A 23,761-nucleotide genomic window follows, 5' to 3' on the forward strand; every position below is an offset into this window, starting at 1 on the left:
CCCCCAGGGCAGATTTTTTTTTATTTGAGATTTAAAATATTCAGTGACATATGTCTAAAAAAAATGTGCTGAAATTTTCCTGAGTGACCATAAAGCAACAAAAAAAATATTTTCTATAGGGAAACATGTATTGTTTATTTATCAGTACAGATTGGCTTACATAAAAACTTACAATATGAATAAAAAAGTAGATATATTCCAATTTGGCTTTTTGGCAGTAGTCCCCATCATAGGAATCGCTGCTCGACTCACTTGCGGAAGTGCAACCGGCCCGCACGTTTATAGCATAATTGTACCATATACAGTATGTGAATGCACACAAGAAAACTGTGTGATCGTGTGCCCGTCAGAAAGAAATAAAGGAGTCGGAAACTTGCAGTAATCCTTCATCCCATCGCCAACGAGGGGCAATCAGTTTTCGCGAGTTTCAATAAACTAAACGTAGGCCTGGCAGCATCATTCATATATAGTGGCAGCGTTTGTATATACCAGCACTCTCCTGTGAACAGATGTAGTCGCAGCCCTTTGAGCAATAAATGAGCGAGCATGCAGCAGTGACCCTTTGAGAGATTTTCACTTATTTTTATGCCCCTTTGAGAGATTAGAAGCCAGCTAGACATCAGTATTTGTGAGCACGACAAACGAAAACAGCCCCGAGGTGAATCCAAAACTAACTGCCTTGTGCCCGTGCACACATGGGAACCACGAGCAGTTGCCTACATGATGGCGTGAACAAGCCATAGAATGAAAACCTGCAAGCTATGGAGAAAAAAAAAAAAAATCTGGTATCCACTTGGGGTGGTGGCAGCACTTGCTGGACAACAGAGTTGAAAATTTGGTGCGTTTCTCAAACATACCGGTGGCATTGTAAATATGCGGCATTGACCATTTGGGAATTGTTCATGGTACTGTATATTTACATCCTTGACCTTCAAAGGGTTAACATCCATTCATACTAAACTCTTTCATTACTAGGCCCAGAGAAATTTATCAATATGATCAATGGCTTTTGAGAGATTGTTAAACATAGCTGTTGGAATTCTTCCATGGGCAACGCCATGCACAGTGTGAAATGATAACTGCACTTTAACTATTGATCAGATTTGACACTTTCTGGCACATTGGGGACTCTGGAAAAATAATACTCTGACAGATGGTACCATTGAAGCTAACCTCAAGTGCTCCTAGCACTTCCCTAGTCAAATAGTGCAAGAGAGAGAAAGAATAAACATTTATTTGGCAAAACAAGTAGGAAATTTTCCTTGGTGAGTGGGGTCCTCATCCAGGGCTCCATTGCCTTGCGTGACTTCGTGAGCCCGCTGGATCAGCCGTTGCTGTTCCTGCCAGCTTTTGCTGAGTAGTGCAGACTCCCAAGAGGAAAGGGTAAGGTTGGTTATAGGAGGAACACCCGAAGGGTTAGGGCATTCCCATGTGGAGTGGTACACCGTGGGTTTGGCCCTACAATAGGGACAATAGGAAGGGTATAGGGTGGGATGAAAGATATGTAGCATGTAGAGACAAGGAAAGGAATTGGCCTGCAGTTGCCGTAAGACAGCAGCATCTGTCCTATTAAGCGAAGGATGAGGAAGGGTATAGTTATGGTGGCTTTGTTGGTAGCACTAGAGCGTCTCAGTGTAGTGTAGGGGTTCTAGCGGTGCGTCATCTGGGTTAGACAGCTCTTCCTATAGTGCTCGGTCAGTCAGACCTCAGGCTACCGCATTAACGCGTTCATTACCATGGAGAGAGGCATGTCCAGAAGTCCAGGTGATACGCACCCTGCCTAACGCAGGAGGGAGGGATAGAGGAGAGAATTCGATGCGTGTGTGCAGTCACAAGACCTTGCACGAAGGCCCAGCAGGCAGCCTGCGAGTCCTATTGTGATGGGGGTGTCATGTGCGGGAAGGGTCGAGGCATGCACAATGGCCAGGGCAATAGCTCCTTCCTCTGCTGAGCGGTTGTACGTTGCGAGAACTGTGGCACACACCCTAAGCACGTCTGTGTTGCCAGTTACAGCTAAACACATCAGCTAAGCACGTCTACGGCTGGCATGTCGCTCGGGACGCATCTTACGGGGAATCGGAGCTACTTGCATGCTAGCACACAGAGCAGGAGTGAGGCAATATTGTGGGTTGTGTGTGGGTGCCTGAGAGAGAGGGTAGCCAAGGCAGGAGAGTGTAGCGCGGCCCTGATGGCTGCGTATGAGATGTTGGAGCTGATCGTTGCGATGAGCCTCGACAAGTCGCCTACAGTGTTGTGGATGCCAAGCTGAAGAAGCCGTTGTGTGGAAGCATGTGGAGCCAGCCCAACAACCACTTTCACAATGTAAGATTTGCACTTGGTCTACTCTACAATTTTAATGACAGCAGCAGTGAAGACACAGAAGCAGTTATCTGGTTGTCTAATTTTCTGATCTGGTTTCTACACTGTTTTAACGATGGCTCAAACATTGGTGCTCAGGAGTACATGTTCTTTTGATGATTGTGTTACACTAATATCAAGTGCAACTTTATTTTTTCCCACTGTTGGTTGCTTTTATTCATCAGAGCTTCTACAGCATATGTATGTACTACTTATCGTGAGCGCTCCTTACCATTGTGTGAAGCTTTCACCTACACAACAGCACACAGTCAACTTCAGACTAACCTTCACCAGAAGCTTGACTAGCAGTGCAATCTCTTGCCTTTTGAACACCGCCTGTGCAAATGCCTTTATTCATAACTCTACAATATACTGTACAACATTGTACAGTACTGTACAAGTGCTGAACAAAGCATGTGGAGGCTACCACACCAGTTCAAGGGGCATGACTGGACCAGTTTGCTTGCGCAGAAAAACTGATTGAGCTCAATAATCGAGTACCAGGAAGCTTGTACATGCTCCCCAACCTAAAAATCATTGCTTTGAGAGCCTAAAGAATGCAGTAAATAAGGAACCAGGTGCTTACTGCATTGAATAAAAACAAATGGTCCATGCACCATCGGTGCTTCGTCTGTCTCAGCCTACACGTCCCGTTCTTTGCGTTGTTACTCGTTTTTTCAGGCACCATAGGCACTTACCTGTTTTCACATTTGTGAAGCCACTGTTTTCTCACATAGCATGGGCATCACTATGGCTAATATTCATGCCACCAAATCTGCATACTTTTTTTTTTTGTGTGGTCTAACTTACAGAAGTTGGGAACTAGGAGCAAGGTGCATAGTTTGTATATTTCAGATTTCTTTTTTTTTTTGTCTAAGTACCTATACTAAAAATAGCAAATTATTACTTTGATTCATGCTCCTTGATGTGGTTCTTTGAAGTTTCACATAAGAATTCTCAAAAACTCTGAGCAGTTATTTCCGATTTACTTTCATTCAAGACACCTCTAATCAGGATACACTTTGCGACCGACGCATCTTAACTCTTTGGAGGTGCTTTGTACACAATTGTGTATACGAAAGTTGTGCATCAACAGCAAAAGCATTGATGAAAGTTACGATATTTAACATGTGTCACTCATCTTGAAATGCTTCCGATTGGAATTGTGCTTTAAGTTTGAATAACATATGCAAAGTGTTTTAGTAAAACAAGTGGGAAGGTAGACGGTTGGATAGTTTTGCTTGGTGTGAGTATGTCGTATGCAGCGGGTTCACTTTCATCATTTTTCACCATGTGTTCCATCAGGCATAATTTTCAAGTGACTGGATACATGTTTTTCAAGCCTGCTAGACATGAAATAGTTCATGTGCTCATATCTGATGTTCCTGTAGTGAGTTTTTGCATGGAGTCCACATTCTGTAAACTGAATAAAACTCACTAAAGAATTGAAAATTCTAAAATCTAATCTGCAGCTGTACGCTTTTTATGATTCTGAAGATGTAAGAAATGTGCTGAAAGTAAGCCTTAAATCAACAGAATTATTTGGCGCCTGAAAGGATTAAATAAAACATTAAAACATAAAAGCACCAAAAATTAGCACATTTCTAGCTGTAAAGAAAGAGTTAAAAGAATAGTGTATCAACATAATGCTTTTTTACTAGCTGTACACACAATGTAACTTCTTCACTAGTCACTGGGTCATGGCTTTCAACAAGAAGCCAAGCACATTCTATTGAATTTACTGCCACGAACAATTCATTTAATCTACTGGGTAATTCTACTGTAGGTACAATCGACTGTACAGCTAGACTGGAAACTTTAATGACAACAAGTTCACACTTCTCTGTAGCAGTGAACTGAATACACTCGAACCTCAGTCTAACAAAACAGGATACAACGAAATAACGAATTTAACAAAGTAAATAAAATTCCCCTTAAATTCTTATAGAGCAATAATAATAATAATAATAATAATAATAATAATAATAATAATCCTTAGCCATAGGCTAGTTATGTATCCATACAGTTATATAAAGAAAAATGAACGATTTAGACACGGGCACAGTCATTCTTTGTTTTGGATTGAACAAACACAAAACAAAAAGAAAGAAAGAAATACAACCAAACAAAAACCAATAGACCATGGTGAAGACTGCCGCAGGAGCGAAAAAGCCACGGCCCCTGCCTGCTCGAGTGCATGCCATTCCCCGCATGCCCACGACACAGCCATCATCACCCGAAAGCAGAAAGGCTTAGTTGCTGTCCAAAGTGCGAAGTGTCGCGCGCGACGAGAGCCCCCCACCACCAGTGAGGCAGCACGCATCTGAGATGAGACCCATGGCCTCCTCCCACAGCAGCCCGCACACATGCATGCTGGTGATAAGAATACACGAAACTGTTGCACATAAAAGAACTGGTTAAACATTATAGCACTTTATCTGTTTGCAGAAGGCTAACACGTAATTATTATTCAATCACTGTAGCGAGAATACACACTGGTATGCTATAGATACATTTGATGCACAGTATATCGAGTAAGAACAAAGGTACACCGGCATTTACATTCAAATTACTATGCAACCTTATACACATACATAGATACGACAAGAAAGCATAACAGTAGCGCTGTATCCATTTGTTGACATCCTTATAATTTTTGTTAAATCCTAATCAGTTTAGATCAGAAAGAAAGAATTCTTTTACCATGGTATTAAAATTAACTGACTGCTTAATGTTTGTAGGAAGCGAGTTCCATATTTTGACGCCTATATAATGTATGCATTGTTGACTGTACCGTTTGTGACATATCAAGACCAGAAATTTCTCGACAAAGGCTGAGGGACTGTTAAATGTTGATACATTGAAGATAGTGCCAGGAAAAGGTGTTGCATCTAGTTATTGAGCACACTAATAAAGCCATGGGGTGATCTCCCAGGTGTGATGATGACATTACTTTGTTCGCAAGAAAAAGACTTCTTGACGGTGTAGTAAAGCTAGCGTAGTTGATTATCCATAGAGCTCTCTTCTGAAGCCATACTACAGGCTCTAAGTATGTTTTGTAGGTTAATTCCCAGGCTTCAATACAATTGCCTAAGCGAGAGTGAACAAGGCAAAAATATAAGGTTCTCAACCTTTCGAAACTGAAATTACTCTGTGCCTTTGTCAGTACAAAGCACGCAAAAGAGAGCGTACGACACAGCCTTTTGAGAGTGGAATCAAGGGTTACCCCTAAGTAGAGCACTGAGTTGACATTTTCTATTTCATCACGGCCGATTGTAATGTGGCACAACTCTTCAAAAGGCTTTTTCTTAACCGGGGACCTAAAAATAACAAATTTAGTTTTATTCGTGTTTAAGGATGGTCAATTACATTGAAACCATTTACTAATGTATTGAAGCTCATTGTACATTATTTTAGCCCCTTTACAGTCAGGTCACATCAACTTCGTAGAAATCATAACTTCACTGCAAACTCATTAAAACTGGCATGGCACTCCTTGGCCATACCTGGCCCTTGCACCACTAAACACCACACATTCATTCATTATTTTAACTGGGTTATTTAAAGATTTGCTACTGACCACAAGAGCTGTGTCATCAGCATACATGAAGGCACGTGCTTCATTTAGGCAGTTTGGAACGTCATTGATGTATATTGTAAATAATATTGGCCCGAGTACCGTTCCTTTTGATGCACCCATAGTAATGTCAGAGAAACTTGAGATGTGCTCATTAATGACCACTGCTTGTTTACGGCTATCGAGATAGCTCTTTAAGAAGTCTAAAAAAATGCCTCGAAAGCCAAGTCTTTCCAATTTCATGAATAAAATGTGATAGTCGACAGTGTCAAATGCCTTTCTTATATCTAAAAATACTCCTATTGATATTTCGTTGTTGTACAAGGCTTCATCGATTACATAAGGACAAAATAGCCGGAGTTGTCGATCAAGTTTTCTGAAAGCCGTGTTGATGCGGGGACAGGATGTTAGTTTTGTATAGAAGTTTTGTTGTTCTACTAGCCAGTAGTTTCTCAAAAATTATGTTTGTGCAGTTTAATACTGATATACCGTATCTACTCGCATAATGATCGCGCTTTTTTCTAAAAAAAATTGACATAAATTCAGGGGTGCGATTATTACGCAGGTTAAATTTCCTACGAAAAGAAACATTTGCTTTTTTCATCCCGAATTTACTCCGGGATGACAAGCAGGCGGCTGCGCTATCAGTGCGGGACACCAAAACAAAAATGACGGCCGACGGAGCAAGCCGAACGTGCCAAATGCGACTATTTTTCTTCTCATGAGTACATTACGCGCTTTGAAACAGTTTCTTCCGTATTAGTAATGAGTAATATCGTTAATATCGGCAAGTTTGCGACAATAACGTAGCCAGGTCCACTTTGAGGGGACAGAAACCGAGATAGACGCACTTAGCTGCCAGTGACATAGAAACTCATGGCAGACATGCTGCGGAAACTGCAGCATTTTTCTTCACTACTATCCGAATACAGCATGTTTCCGCTAAGGGTGGGCGAATATCTTAGCTGCGTTACAAGCGGCAGCGTGTAAATAGGGTACACGTCTATTGTATCGGTGTAAACGTGGCCACTATCGTTGCCGCTCGCGATTTGTTGCGTGCAGACGAGAAGAATCGAAACACGCTGTTTATTTTGCTGTTATTGACCAAAATCATTATGAAGCCTACAAATAATAAAGCCGAGGCAAGTTTGGTTGTAGCTTTTTTTTTCATAGAAGTGCGGAAAGTGATGAAACGAATGAAATGGGGCATTTGCTTAAGAATATTGGGTGCCTGCAGACCGCTTGGTATGTCTTCAAGAGTCGTTCGCATAGCATTCGACAGATAATGAGCGCGATCATCATTAGCTGGACTTGGCACACGACATATGGCTGCGACAAGTTCAAGGTGCGATCATTACGTGGGAAAGGAAAAAAATAGAATTTTGACGTCAAAATTCAGGGGTGTGATCATTACGCAAGTGCGATCATTATGGGAGTAAATACAGTAGGTCGATAATTACCTAAATCATTGGAATCCCTACTTTTATAAATAGGCGTCACTCTTGCTACTTTTAATACTTCCGGGTATGTGCCCATGTAAAATGCTTTGTTAAACAATGTAGCGAGAATAAGTGCCAAGATTTTTATATTATTTTTCAGTACAGACACTGCAATACCATCGAAACCAGGTACCTTTCCTCTGTCTATATTTGTACTTGCTTTCACTTCCTGGATTGAAATATCTATGTAGCCAAAGAAACATGAATTCCAAGCAGGCAAAGATGGCCCGAACCTACTTTGCATGCACAAAAGAAGTTCAGGTTCAACCGTACAAAAGTGATGGTTAAATTTTTCACTTACTGATGAAGCATTGCATTCTGTAGCTGGTGCTGGGACAATTGACTTTGAAACTGTAGGGTTAATAATAGAGTTCATGGTAGCCCATAATCTTTTCAGATTGCGAGATGACACGTTGATTTGGTTACTGTAATACAGCTTCTTCTGTATTTGCATTACTGCCAAGGCTTTGTTCCTATACTCCTTATATTGATTAAAGTAGTATGTGTTCCGTCAATATTGTTTCACTTTAGTATGCCAATAATCTTGCACTTTAATTAGATTCAGTGCGCTCTGTGTCATCCATGGGCATATTGGTTGCGTATATCGTGTTTTTACTTTTATTTGAGTGGGCTCTGTAACTGTACCTTTAAGTCTTTCTATTAGCATAGAACAGTGCATGTTAGCGTTTAAGTCATCTAAGTCGGAGAATGACATGTTGGAAAGGACAGTGACAATTTTTCGTAATCAATTCACTTTGTTGTTCTGGAAAAAATTTGTCCAGTTAAAATATGTATCTTCAAGACAATTTAGAAATGCAATCAATAAGTGGTCTGCAGGACCTGTATTGTAGGCTTTATAAAGGATTTCAGTGGCATCAAAGTTCCTTAAGTTGTGATCAAGGCAAGTTGAGGTATGACGTTTAATTTGCGTGGGACCAATGATGAGGTTACTAAATCCATACGAAGGCAGTAAGTTTGAATATTCATGGTGTCTGCTACTAAGAGTGTCGATATTCACGTCGCCGACTATAACGGCTTTCTTACTATTTTTGGACAGGTGAATGAGAACATATTCTAGGTCATTTAAAAACAAGCTACAATCATTATGCGGGGGACAGTATATAACACCAATTATGACATTGTCCACCTCTACAAAAAACATCTCCAAGTGTCTGCTAGTAGGTCTATTCAAGGAATAAAGCCTATATCGGAGTAAGCTTTCAATATAGAATCCCACCTCTCCTCCACTGTTTTCAGCAATTCTAGGACACAAGACAAAAGCATAATTTGGAATGTTATAACTTTTGACAGGCTTTAGCCAAGTTTCCGTGAAGGCTATGACATCGTACATGTTATTGTGCTGTGCTAGCAGTGTAAGAAGAACAATATTTTTTCCTAAGCTTCTTAAATTGTATTGAAGCAGTGAGTGTGGTCTATGTAATCTATGAAAGTTATCGACAGAACAAGTCGTCAGCATATTTGGGATATTATGTCATACGGTCTAGGGCCATACGGTTATGCCATACGGTCTAGCCTCCGTGAAGATGCGGAGGACATCGGAGTTCTCCGCTTTCCTCATTAATATTCGTCCTCTCGGTACCCAAGCATATTTCCAGTTGTGTTGCTTCTTTGCAGTAATAACCTTTGCGAGCAAAAGTTTGTACTCGGTGCTCAAGTGCTCATTTATATATACATTTTGTCAGGCCAAAATTGGCTGCAGAAGACAGGCTTTTTTTTTTTTTTCTGCACATCAAAGTAAGTTCTCAAGGGGTGCACAGGACTTCAATTTGATAGTAATGTTCGATTGCTTTTTGTTTTTTGTTGGAATGCGGTGTGTGACATCAATATCAGCCTGTCACCTGCGCAGTAACCTTTGCTGCCAGGGTGGTAACAACTGCTGATAGTGACTCATTAGGCACCCTGGGAATACCTTTCACTTCAAGATTTGTTCTACCACTGTATTCCTGTAGTTCAAGCAGTTCATGCCTAGTAGCCTGCTACTCTTTACAGAGACAGCTGTTCTCACTTTTAAGTCAACTTTGTTCCATCCTCACATCACCTAATTCACTCTGTACATTACCAAGTACTTTCTTGAATTCATCGAAGCTTTCATTCATAAAATCTGTAGACTTCTTATGTGAACCAAGCTCACAGCTTAGGTTCTTATTCATGTTATCAATCTTATTGCACAGCTTCAAAAGGCAGTAAGTTCCTTCACTGTCGTGGCCGTTTTTTCGAAAACCCTTTCACCCATATCATCGCCCATCATCACCCGTAACTGGAGGACGACCCAGGCACGAAGGCAATATTTCGTTAATGAAGTTGTTTTATGCACCTGTAATGCACAAAAGCGAGGTGATTAGGCCATCGGTGGGATCGTGCCTGAATCGTCTGCATTAATGGCTCTGGCGAAATGTGAAGCACGCTTTTATGCTCTCTGTTGCATCATCCAAGGCTTCTGCGCAGTAGAAGTGGCACAGGAGGCCTGCCTTGGCTCTAGTTTGGTGGGATCTGATTCCAGCAATCATCTGGTGATTAGCTCGGGCACAGGTAGTCACGTCGAGTATTCAGAGCAACCAGCGTTGATGACTGCACCCTGTAATGCACAAAAGTGGAGTGAGTAGGCCATTGATGTGATCGTACCTGGATCATCCACAGTAATAATGTGGCTGTTTGGGCATCTTGGTAAGACATGACAAAAACTTCAAGAGCACAACCAGACGAGGACCGCGAGCGCTCGTGTGTCTCAGTCTCCTTTCACCGTTCTCGTCTGGTTGTGCACTTGAAGTTTCTGTCCCCATAGAGATCCATGTATTTAAAACCTCGTTTTAACGAAGTGAAATTGTCCTGTCAATGGAAATAACAAACTAGATTCCTCTCTGAAACCAAAAAGTACTCAGCCGTTGCACGCACATTTACGTTGCTTTCCACAGGGTTCGTCACTTGTTCACCACAGCAGTTCAAAACTCCCGTGTCCCCACATTGAATACTCGTCGAGCAACACTGGTATTTTTCAACACCACGCATAGCTGCACAGCTGCACATAAGCATCAGCTCACTATAGCACTTCTCCACTGACGTCTGGCTCTTGCACGTGCCCGGCTGCGTGAGCCACGCCATGCTGCACAGTTGTGTGCAGTGGTGCAAAAGATTAGCGCATTCACTTATGCGCGCCGCACAGGCAGGAGCAGCAGTGAGTGGCCTCCCAAGATCTCCCCAGCAAAATCTCAAGGGTCACGGACAAGTTGCACCATGCTGCGTGGCTGCCCGTAGTGGTGCGAAAAATCAGTTCATTCACTTCTCTTTCTCTATGGCGCACCGCATACACAGCCACAGGTGGGCCTAGCCTCAGAGACCTCCAGGTGCAATCTCGGGGTCATGCCCAGGCCGTGCATCAACTTCTCCCTCTCCCTGCACCGCGCAGTGCCACATGGGTTAGCAACTGGGCATGGCCTCGTAGATCGCACTGGCATCAGTGTAATCTCAGAGGCCACGAGCCAGCCGAGCCAAGTCGGCATGGCAAAGTTCGCTTGCCTCCTCAATCACACAGTGGAGGGCTGTGTTGTGTGCCACACGCTGCTGAACCATAACGAACCAAGTGGAAAGCAGGCGTGAAAGACCATCACAATCGAACAAAAGGCACATATCTAAAGGCTGTCATGTCAGGCGCTAAGTCGCCCACGCCGAAGACTCTTTTGTTCTTTTATTCAAATTTCATTGCATGTGTGGCTGTGTAGTGTTTCCATGGGCTGTGAAGCCATCTTCTTATTTCCATATTTACAATTCTGCACCCCATTGGGCATATATTGCAATAAATGCTAATAATGGATATAACAAAGTAATTTCGGCTGCCCCTTCAACTTATAATGAGGTTCAAGTGTATGGTAGAACCCTGTCAATATGTTTTTTTAAGGGACCACAGAAAAAGAATGCACGATCAAGGACAACGAAACATCCAATAATGCTTGTGGCTGCACTACTGATGAGTCAAAAAACAACACTCACACAAAGCTTATTTAAAGTTAGATTGGGAGCCCACAAAGTATTGAAAACCTGCTCAGTAAAGCACTTTATCACTCTCTGGTGGACCCGCCGTGGTTGTTTAGTGTCTGTGGTGTTGGGCTGCTAAGCACGAGGCCAAGGGATAGAATCCCGGCCACGGCGGCCACATTTCAATGGCGAAATGCGAAAACACTCATGAGCTTAGATTTAGGTGCACGTGAAGGAACCCCAGGTGGTCTAAATTTCCAGAGTCCCCACTATCGTGTGCCTCATAATCAGAAATTGGTTTTGGCACGTAAAACCCCATAATTTAATTTGTTTTAATTGTCTGGTGGTTAGAATTAATGTAAATGCTTTTGTTCACAAGTTAGACCTCTTTGTAGCTCTAAAAAGTGCAACATATTCGTTTCTTTTAAAGCCAATGATTACACGCTCAACATTAACATGCACAGTATATCTTCATGCCCAACCATAGGTCGGCAGTGTGGGAGAATACTCACTCACACTCACTCACCATAATTTTTCCAGGCCCCGCACTCACTCAGGTTCACGCTCACCTCCACTCACAAATGCCCACTCTCACTCGCATTCACCTCCACTCACTCTCACTGGCACTCACCGCACTCCCACTCACATCCATTCACACTCACTGGCACTCACTCACACCCACCTCCGCTCACACTCAATGGCACTCACTCGCACTCACCTCTGCTCACACACACTCGCATGCACCTCCGCTCACACTCACTGGCACTCACTCATACTCATCTCCGTTCACACTCACTCGCACTCACGTCCACTCACACTCACTGGCACTCACTCACACTCGCACTCACTTCCACTCACAATCTGGCACTCACTCACACTGCCACTCACCTCCGCTCACACTCACTGGCATTCACTCACACTCTAACGCCTTTGAAATGAGTGTGAGTGAGTGTGAGCGAGTGCACCGTCTTTGTGTCATGTGCTTTCTACTTCACATCCGCTGTACGAAATTGGTATAAGATGCTACATTTGGTGTAGAAAGTGGCTTCTGGAGCAAATTAAAATGGTATATGCTCTCGGTGCTTTTACTACTGCTGAAGTATCATTAAGTCCTATTGTAAGTAGACATGTAGTGGCGGTCCAACTGCGCAATTTGCACCATTTCGCTACAGTTAGACTTGCCTGCTCGTGGCTGCGCCCACTCAAGTGTAATTTGTGCCAACTGCGCAAAAGTGTCACATTTTCACGTTTTCACGGCAATGAAGTGTTTTCAATAGGGTTTGTCAGTGATGATTTTCCGGACGCCCCATTTTTCGGACATGCCCGATAATTCGAATGCCTTCACAGCGCTGCTTCGGCACCCCATAGAGTCACTTTATAAGTACGTCTGAAATTACGCATGCAAAAACCCTTTGCCGTCCAATATTCCGGACTTTTTTGCCATGAGCGCAGGTCCAAAACGGCATTGATCGAAGCCACCACCGCCGCCATTTTGATTATCTCGTCAACTTGAACTCTCGCATGCAGACCCGCTAGCAGCCGTAGCCACCACCACGGCAACGCTAGGCCTTGCTACTTCGACGTTCGCTACCAAGCTTCTTGCTTTTTGGTGCTTTTCATTAAAACAGTTTGTCGCTGTTAGCAATGGAGCCGACTCCGCTTTTGCAATCCTCGCCACTGGCTTTGAAGCTCGGAAAGCATGACGCATTAAATAATGCCGGTTCCCAAAAGTCAGCTTCGCCCCAATACAGCTTTGTTACGCAAAGTATTGTGGTGAAGCATACCAAAAGTGGGAGGAAGCAGTTGTCACGGGACACAGTGTGCATCTCTTATTATATACGCATACCGCATTTTGAGCACCAATGGGCCTAACAATTGTACTAGCAGACCTTCAGAGCTATTTCGGACGTGCCTGTGACGATCTGAGCCCCTGGGGCAGTAAAAGGTAGTGCTTCAAAAGGTCGGTCGGGTATGGGCGACAAAAGTGAATGGTTTTACGCCAAAACGCCTCGTATCTATTTGCAGAGGCCATTTGACAAACAAGAAGCCGACTAACCGCCTCACAACGAAGGCGAGTATACGGGATGGCACGAACATTGTTTTCGACCGCCATCACCATCTTTGCGACATACCCGTACGGAGGCATCTCACCTTGGCGCTGTTCATAGACGCATAGTCTCTTGTCGAGGTTCTAGCATTGTTACTTGGCATAATACACACGTTGTCTAGTGCAGTAAAGCTTATGAAAGCACATCTGTCAAGGACGTAAGACATTTGCCGTCACTTTTTGTCTTTTGCCTGACAGCATCAATAGTTCTAGCTCTTTTGTAATTTATGTCTGTCTCGCGTCCAGGTGCATATCTTTGCTCTGGTTAGCCTACAAAATTTTATTTAATTGTTTACAAAATTAAGTTCCTTGCCTACCCAAATAAAATGTTTGCAGCATGCCGTGCACAGTACGCTATCCGTGGAACGCAGGCTTAATTGGTCGCTGTGGGCTTTGTGACTTGCTTCATTGTTCAGCAGCACTTACTGATTGCACAGTAATATTAAGCTTCAGTAAATGGCTACAGATTACTGCTGTACAACTCCAAGTGTTCCAAAATGACCAGTTTTTCTGTTTCAAAACTGCTCCACACTACTGGTGTGACAGCTCCTAAACTGCTCCAGAACAGCATTTTTCCTGCTCCAAAGATTGCTCCAAGTCCCAAATAGGCTGGACCACCACTGAGACATGTAATAAAAACAGCATAGATAATTTGCCTTGCAGGGCCCTTATAAAGGCTTTGCATTTTGTTATTCCTGGAAGAAGAGATCACAAGCTGATACTGTAAATGGGTGGATTAAAGCATCCTTGAAAGACAGTGAATAATTTTTGCATGTTGGCTCTGCCTGCTCAGTCTACTGCGGGACCAATATGTCAGGTTCTGATTATTTTAATGTTGCTTGATCTTTTCTTAATCTCTGTTTATGTGACTCACATTGAGATTCTCCAAAACCCAGTTTCTTTGCATCAGAGTGGAAATTACTGCTCCAAAGTGGTGTTTTTGCAGCTTTTGCAGGCCACTTACACCTCTGATAGGGCAGTAGTTCATATCACTCCTCTGAAAAATTGTTTTGCTGTGCTTTCCACCGACAAAAAATCCTGCCACAAGGAAGAGGTGCTTCTGAAATGAGAGGCAGGCAGCGAAGCCGGTGATCAGTAGAATGTTGCCAAAACCAGTCATATAGTTGCCTATAGTGGTGCCGGTACGGGTGGCACGTGGGGCGTATAAAGAGAAACAAAAGGTTCTTTGTGCACATGAAACCCAACTATGCCTTGTTATTAGTCATCTGGAGAAGCCACAATTATCAATATTTGTTATCCCTGATTAACTTATTAGTAAATATTAATCAGCTAACACTTTTTGACTACCTGTATTACAAGACAAAATCAGAATGCCTTTTAAAATGAAAAAAATTCTATTATTTGTGGTACGCTATCCTTTTCATAGCTTTCCAATCTCAGAAGAAAGCCTTCAGTAATTAACAAATGGACCTAAATGCCAATCTTTTGACACCTCAGCAGTTCTGTTTTCAAATGTGCTCCAGATTTACTAATCGTGTTCTGCACCTGACTACATTTGCACAGATGTAATATGATACTTTTGTCAGTGTGACCAGTAAACTAGTGTCAGCAGTATTTTTCACTTGTGCAAGCAACATGCATCAGCAACAGACGAATACCAGCATACACGCATCAAAACATTTGTAATGTTAAGAGTGTGATGTTGCTTCTTTGTGCAGAACTCTTCCCCCAACTGAGCCATCAGCGAAGAGTCCTCGAAAGAAGTCTCAAGCAACGAGTTCCAGGCAAGGAGGATGAACACAATACTCCAGCAACCAAGAAATTGCGAGACGACTCTTCTGCAGATCCACGAAGCAGGCACAATTCTTCATCATCACGATCACATAGAAGTCTTGACAGAAGGAGGACAAGTGGCGAAAGGAAGAGGAGGTCAAGATCAAAGAGCAGGGACACCCCTAAGGCAGATGACAGAAAACCAAAGGAAGTGCTGTGATTCATCAGTTTCAGTGCATGCTTATCTTCATCTGTCAGTATATAAACAGTGAAATGCAGCTTTCTTACAGCATTTCACTGCAGCAGTTTTGTTATTTAGAGCAAAAGTGGGACCATGTAGCCAAACAGTATCATTTGTGTGTTTTTCGTGTGAAGTGCTCAGAGTATCTGATGTGATTTGCATGGAAGCAAGAAGGCTTGGAGCATCAATCGAACATGTGTTTGTAATAGTGTTTAGATCATTGTTGAAATGTGTGTGCCTCACTAATACTGGTGTCACATGGATATTCCAAGGCTTTTGAAAAGGTAGCCTATCGACTCAACGGCGATGTAGGTGCTGCCACATGGGCAGTTTCAACAGTCGTTGAGTCACTAGTCTGTTTAGTCGACGGAGTTGCGCTGAACTCTATCTAAATCTAAGGCCTTTGAGCAGTGGACATGGGCATCCTCTTCAACTTTGTGTTTATTGCGGTGAGTGGTAAGCGATACACTCAGTGAAAAAGATTAGCAAGAAAGCGTTTGCTTTTCTTGTAGTAGCAACAAGTGCAAGTCTGATGCCATGATGAAAACACTGCAGCCAGCAACCTCAATGTTGCCAGAGTGCTCAAATAAAACTGACAACAATCCGTACAATATGTAAGAATGTGACCACCACCTAACTAAAGATAGTACATTTCAGTATGTCATTTAAATTCCCTGCAGCAATGAAAACGCACTCTTTAGGTTCAGTAAACCCTCATTATAACGAAGCAAATGGGACAACACAAAATTTGATATAAGAGGTCATTCGATAAAAACAACTACACCATAAAAGCTAAAAAATTTGAGCTGAAATAGCACAACTCTGCAGAAGTCTAATATGGGTGTCACGTAGCGCATTTTCCATCGCGATCAAGCCAGATCAGGATCGAATTTCTCAGTTGCGATTGGCTCCTTCACGTCAAACTGCCTGAGGGAGCCAATAGGGTCTTGGGTCGGGTGAATTTAGGCCCACCAGGCATGCAGAAGACGGCACGGAGTAACATCCCAAACTTTCCATGTCCTGCGGACATCGCTTGCATGTCCGCACAGGACATTATTAATGCTGCGTACATGTTACGGACATATGCCAGGACCTCTTGCACAGTGTTCGTCATAATGTCAATATGGTCGCATTAAATGCTGTGTTACAGATTCAATTAACGGCCCACGCTTAAAAAGAGGTACATTGTGTGCATGCACATGCCGTGATGGCGTAGTGGTTATAGTGTTGCGTTACTAAGCCCGAGACACAGGATCGAATCCTGGCTGCAGCGGTCGCATTTCGATAGAGGTGAAGTGCAAAAACTGTGAAGGGGCTTGTCAGTACACTTATCAGGCATCTCAGTGCTCATACTGTGGCGAGAGACGGCGCATGTGCGTCTGTAAATTAAGGAACATGTGCTACGTCCTGCAACAGTAACACCTTTCCCAGCTTGGTATGCTTCACCGCATAACGCTGCTCTATTGTGGCGAAGCTAACTTTAAAGGCAAATACTGCCAAGTGAATTGACTTGTTTCGGCGTTTCTTTGTCTTTTGTCGAACCCGTCATAATCGAATTAATGGAAGTCTACTATATATAGACCTTTTCATCGGGCGAGGAGGGTAGGGCGCGCGGAGAGCCTTTCCTCCTCTCTGGCTTGGGCGATCCGGCGCAGCGCTGCTTGAATGTATTGCTGTCGCGTGCTGCGGAACGATTTGGAGATGTTCTAGATGGTACTTAGTGAAATTTACGCCATGTCCGTTCATGTAAGGTCGTCAGGGAAGCCTTTCGGTGCATCGGCAACTACAGTAAGCGGAAATATCTCTTGGGGGCGCAAAAATGTGACGCGTTTTATCAGCCGCGGTGTACGCACATTATCAGTCGCCGTATGTGTATGCGTTGTGAACTATTTTGCTTATATCGGTTTTAATTCAACAAAGAAAATCGGTGTCTCTGTATTAGCAGCATGAAATGGTAAATCTGATCGCTTGGCGTAGGGAGTAAAACCTAAAGCATAAGAGTACATGCTCGTGCACGGCCAACCTAAGGTAACCACGGAACATCTACGCGGTTGGCGCTATCAAATATTTGTGATGCACCGGCATCGTTCTCGCGCATTTCAAGCCTAGTAGGCTTCAAGTTATCATTTGACTACGCCAGCCTTCCTGCATGAGGCTGATGGCGCTGCTCAACACAGCGATCACTGCGGTTGGTGAACCAGCTCGATACATATGTAAGCTGTGCGCTTCGGCATTGCCTTTTTGGCCTTTACACAGCCATAATATATATGAGGGATCGCATAAAAAGAATGCGATGCCTATTTTTGAGGACAAAATTTCCGTAATACGTGTGAGTGCGTCGTAGAGAACGGAACGAACTCAACCGAGAAAAAAAAATCGGTTATCATCCTCTTTCTCGAAAAAGCAAGAGAAAACGCGCTAACGCCATAATACGACCTCGCATAGTCACGCCGCACAACGTTTATAAATATACAACCGCTGATGCTGTATGCTTGGACCATGCGGTATATAGAACAAAGATGTCTGTAATCCAGCACCCACTACTGCTTAGGACGCTCGCGCAGTGCGTAAACAGTCCCTTTGCTGGACAAGCTTAATTTAGACTGAAAGGTATGCTGCTTTTGCTTGCCGAAACTATTTTATTCAGGGGCGGAAACCTCATCCATCGAACCAAGTAGCCACGCAATGTAACCTGCAGTGAACAGTTTGAACGCTTGTCAAAGTATAACATCAAAGCTCTTATCGTAGCAGAACGGTACCCACGCTGTTACGATCGTCGCGTATGTTTCATGGCTCCTAAACCGCAGCTTAGAAATAGAGGATAATGGGCGTCTTGCGCTGGAGTTTGAGGTATAGTAGCGGCGCCTGGTGGCGGCGCGGGAAACGACATCTGGGTCGTACCAGCTTGGGTCGTATTGAGCCCTGGCTGTGGCGAAGCACGTTTCTAGGCCGAGTTTTGCGTCAATTCGCACTTTTTTCTGCCCTGTTGCGAGTGCGAAAAGGCTCGTCACTTCTCGCAGACCATGCCGCCCACGCTGCGAGCTCGCCGTAGCCTATAGCTTAACGAAAACGGGCTCTCCGTGTGTCGTGGGACGCAATGCTGGGAGCAGACGAAATCGGTGGCGCCGATCCGGAGAGACCTAGCCCAGCCTCGAGAAGGCGTCACCGTCATTACTTCTGCGTCGTGGGCTGCCATGAACAAGAAGGCCTGAATCCCAACATCATATTCTGCCGTTTTCCTTCAAGGCCTCACGAAGTGGAGCGTCGGGCGCGCTGCATAGCTGCAGTTCGTCGCGCTGAGTAAGCGAAACCTCGCGCCATGCTGACTGCTTCGCCTGTCTTGAAGCTTGCTTGATTATCTGCGTTCTAATGTTCGGTCTTTTGCACCTACAGTCCCGACAGCAGACCGACATAGCAGCAGGCATGGCTGGTAATTCACGATTCGAGACCCGGCCACAGCGACAAATAACAATTCGACCGATGCGAAGTGGCGAAGTGACCAGGTGAGTGCAAATGAGCACAAATGGTCGGGCTCATTCGATGACACTTCACTACCCCACTACGAGCAGCACAGGTTAAGAGAGTTAAATGCGCTCATCCTTGATCTCAAGCCAGCACGTTGAGGCAACGCAGCAAGGCAGTATTGATTGCAACACATCGATGTTCGAGCGCTGTCATTAAAACCTACATCAAGCGAGCGGCGTACGAGCTCGCACTGCAGCGCGATTCGCACGTACGTGCGAGCTCATATGTAATTGCACCAGTTATTACCAGTTACTAAAAAGGAGAGATGGCCGCTACCACAACGCAGGCATAACTACTTGTTTAGCGGCATGCAGTCAACAAAGATTGCAGGAGGCCCGCCGTTTCGCGGCATGTCGAAAGACCGCTGCCGTCGCGGCGCGTACGATCGTGCGCTCGAGCAGTTCGTACATCGCGGCGCGTACCGTCGTGTGCTCGAGCAGTTCCGTACACATGATGTCTGCCTATCGCCGCTGTGGGTTCATTTCTAGCAAGCTTTTCCTCGCGTTTGTGCGCCTGAATCTAGCAGCTAACGTGCAAACCTTACCTGAAGTTCCACTTCGTACGCGACTCGCTTCACTTGCGATTGACACGGTGCTAAAACTTCGCCGCCCAATTCTTGAACGGCGTACACGTATTCGGCACTGCATAATTTCTTGCCTTTACGCAGCGTGCCACCCCTGAAAAAATCTTCGGCGCCCGATATTCGCTGCAGGCCGTGAAACAACACAACCGAAAGTGACGGGTCCATAGTGTAAACGTGCTTTCCGAAGCAGACGACCGAGCTTGGTACGACCCATTTTAGCGCAGAGGGCGCTTTTTAGCACCTTTTTCGCAGCGCCCCCTGGGCAATGCAAGAGCCCCATACTGCAATAAGGTCACATTAGTGATTGGAACATTCAGAAATACAGAACTGATCTCCGATGTTGATTGTAGGCTCAAATAGGCACGCACACATCGCGCTGCGTGTTCCGTCGACCTCAACGCCTGCAGAAATTCCGGCCATGACGCCTTAAACCACTCCAACACGTCTCACAGATCTGTTTACAACGCACAAGACGCACGTCATACTAAATAGACTGCACGAGCGCGAAAACAAACGCCAGAACCTGCCGCCCAGCGTATACCTGCCATGCAAAAGAGCGCTTTCACCCAAGCCAGTATGGCGCTGCTCATAGGCGGCGCCACTGCATTCACAATATGGTGGTGCCTACGAAAAAACGGTCTATATAAGCTTTGTGTACCCTATCATTCTTATGCTTCAAAGAAATATGTGTAAAAGGATACCTAGTTTCTGTTCAGTCTGGCATTCAGTTAAAACTTTTCTCTGTTCACACATTACTAGTGCATACTGACTTCTGGATGATGGTGGAAAAGCAGGTACTTAAAAAAGTGAGAAATATGGGCAGAAGCTACCATGTAAGCCTTTTGTACCAGCCTTGGTTCGCTGAAACAATATTTCATGCTTTTATAGTGTAGAACTGAAGTCCAACTTGTTGCAAGCCAAAAATAAAGAGCAGTGCTGGTATGTTTCTGTTTGTGGAGACTCCCTGCTTTGGCTTGCCATTGTCCTTGAGGTGGGCATTAAGTACAGTACAGAGACTGACAAGTCACTGAGTGGCAGGTACAGAGCAACAGGAATGCATGTACCGTATTTATTCGCGTATAACCCGCACCAAAATGTGAAAAAACGCGTTTAAAAAGTGGGGGTGCGGGTTATCTGCGAATTTTTTACTTGGGAGGGGGGGGGGGGGGGTCGGCTTCACCGCAATGTGCGGCGGCCTCCCCGTGTAGTCCGCCATCCCCATCGTCATCGACGCTTGTCAAGCCGATGAAGGGCCAACGAAAGGCCAGCCGGGCCAGCATTGTTGAGCCTCGCGTTAGGCGCTGTTTAGTGTACTTACCCCAGTTTGCACTGTTTGCCTGCTTTGTTTTGGCATCATGAGTGCGACTCGACGGCAGTGTTTCACAGCGAAAGAGAAGCTGAAGATTATAGCCGCTGCCGAAGAAATCGGCAACAGAGCTGCTGCAAGACAGCATGACGTCGACGAGTCGTGCATTCGCGACTGGAGGAAGAAAAAAGAGAGTCTCGAAGCAACGAACCGGGACAGGCGAGCGTTTCGGGGTCCGAAGACTGGCGCGTACCCCCACCTCGACACGCAGCTTGCGAAGTTCATTGAGGAGCAGAGAAGTCGTGGCCACGCTGTTTCGACTGAGATGGCGCAAATGGAAGCCCTGAAGTTGGCCCGGGAATTGAACATTCCACGTGAGTTTCGTGCAAGCCGTGGATGGCTTCAGCGCTTCATGCGAAGACATGGATTTTCTATGCGGCGGCGAACAACCATGTGCCAGCGGCTTCCTGAAGCCTACGAGGAAAAGTTGTTGAACTTTCAACGATATGTTATCGCACTTCGGAAGGAGCACAGCTATTTGCTGTCTCAGGTGGGAAATGCTGATCAAACACCTGTGTACTTTGAGATGCCGATGGACACGACCATGGAAAAAAAGGGCTCCAAATCAGTCAGCGTGCTGACCGGCGGAAATGCCAAGCTGCGCTGCACAGTCATGCTATGCGCTTTGGCTGACGGCACGAAACTGCGCCCGTATGTCATTTTTAAACGCAAGACGCTACCTAGCATTCCACTGCCCCCAGGAATCGTTGTGCGTTCGGAAGAAAATTCGTGGATGAACAGTGGCCTAGTCGGTGACTGGCTTCGAGTAATCTGGGAGCGAAGACCAGGTGCCTTGCTGGCACGCCGGTCGATGCTCGTACTAGATTCCTTCAGAGGCCACTGCACTGATGCGGTGAAGGCTCGCCTTGCCGAGACCAGCACCGACCTCGTCATAATACCTGGCGGCATGACGTCCATGCTACAGCCACTCGACGTGTGCCTGAACAAGCCGTTCAAGGCACACGTGAAGCGGCTGTATGCCCAGTGGATGGCCGACGGCCTTTACGCCCTCACACCGACGGGACGCGTGCGAAGGCCTGACATTCCATTGCTGTGCCAGTGGATCGTGGATGCGTGGAAAGCGATACCGGCCGATTTGGTGCGCAAAAGTTTTAAAAAATGTGCGATCAGTAATAGTTTGGATGGTTCCGAGGACGACTACGTCATCCGAGGCTAACGGATAACCAGTCACGTGGTGGCGGTCGTTTGAATAAATGTTCTGAAAACGAAATGATCACTGAGTGTGAGTTGCATCTTTCTAGCGCTCATTTTTTTTTTTTTTTCAGGTAAACGTGCGGGTTATACGCGAGTTTTTTTTTTTTTTTCGCCGAGTTCAAAGTTAGGGGTGCGGGTTATACGCAGGGGCGGGTTATACGCGGGTAAATACGGTATGCTTGCCCAAAGCATAAGTGAAGGTACCGTGCAAGGATGCTCGCTCTCCTGAAGCTAAACTATTGCGGTATGATGAGCATCCTCACAGCCTGCCGGTGTACCGGGTTTGTGCAACTCTCGCTGGTGATGACTGGCCGATGGCATGTGCTATTGCATCAGTAATGCTTCGGCCACATGCTCGTGCGTTATCTGAGCTCTGTACCTTGCATCCATCTCTTTTGCCCTAGAAGAGCAGTGCTAAATATTGGCTCAAGTGCAAGCTGTCCCACTGTCGTGAAGTTTTCACTTTTTTTACTGTTCAGGAAAACCAACGGAAGTCACTGCAAAGAGCAGATATCACTTGGCATGGAGGACCTGTGCTCTCTTTTATATAATAAAACTGTTGCATAAATTGAGGAAACAAGTATAAATTGCTCATTTGCCTAAAGCACTGGCTTGTTCGCGGTCAACATAATTGTGGTTTCTATGTGTTGACTAACTTTGGTTGTTAGTCAGCGCAGTTGTCTGTGTCCCTTCACTCGTCCCGTCGTTTAGCGCTGTTTTTATTGCTCGTAATCATGAACCAACCAGCCCAAACGCGTACTCTTTTGCTAACACTAATAGATCGTTATGTGCCTAAAAGAAAGATTGTTTCGAGTCCTTCCTCGCCATTTTTAGTGGAATTCTACGCCGTCTGCACAACAAAAAGAAGCGTATTTTTCATCGCGCCAAAGCAACTAACCTTCCCGAACGCTGGGTAGCATATCATTGCATTCACGCAGAATATACGATCGCTATTACAAATGCAAAAAAGATTTTTTTCGATAACACCCTCCCATCACTTTTGCAGTCTAATCCACGTAAATTCTGGAATATTGTTGGTGGCAAAGAAAGCAAAACAATCCAACTAGCCCGTTCTGACAATGTCGCGATCCCTCCGAACCAGTGCTGTTCCGTTTTGAATGATGTATTTGCTTCCGTTTTTCACAAATGTGTACCTGCCACTCTACCGTCAGTAACTAAATGCTCTTATTTACCAATGAACTCCCTTTATATAGATTGGGTCGGTATACAAAAGTTGATTGAAAACCTGAAAATATCTTCTTCATCAGGTGAAGATTCCATTAACTGTAAAATGCTTAAAATTACTGAACCATATTCTTCCATTATGCTTTCGATGCTCTTTTCTCAGTCTCTAGGTTCCTCAGTTCTTCCCAGCGATTGGAGGGTTGGCAAGGTTGTTCCGGTCCCTAAATCAGGTAACACTCATTCCCCCGAAACTTATCGTCCTATATCACTGACAAGTATACCATGCAAAATATTGGAGCATATCATACATTCGCATCTGATTGATTTCCTTGAGTCTAATTTCTTCTTTTTTACTGAACAACACGGTTTCAGGAAAACTTT

General features: G+C 44.7%; 1 protein-coding gene across 4 annotated transcripts in view; it reads left to right on the top strand.

Moving 5' to 3' along the window:
* The window catches only part of drosha (ribonuclease 3 drosha), a 213,848-nt gene extending 193,292 nt beyond the window's left edge, over positions 1-20,556 (top strand). For 3 of the 4 annotated variants that reach the window (XM_065438063.2, XM_065438068.2, XM_065438077.2), the window contains one exon: positions 15,211-20,556. In XM_065438063.2, coding sequence (XP_065294135.1) covers positions 15,211-15,485 — 275 coding nt within the window. In that variant the 3' untranslated portion in view covers positions 15,486-20,556. Of the gene's footprint in view, positions 1-13,449; positions 13,496-15,210 lie in introns of all 4 variants that reach the window. The other variant, XM_065438088.2, reaches the window with a different exon arrangement.
* Positions 20,557-23,761: the final 3,205 nt, after the last annotated feature.

This window comes from Dermacentor albipictus, chromosome 1 (assembly GCF_038994185.2).
Source record: "Dermacentor albipictus isolate Rhodes 1998 colony chromosome 1, USDA_Dalb.pri_finalv2, whole genome shotgun sequence".
Lineage (NCBI taxonomy): Eukaryota > Metazoa > Arthropoda > Arachnida > Ixodida > Ixodidae > Dermacentor > Dermacentor albipictus.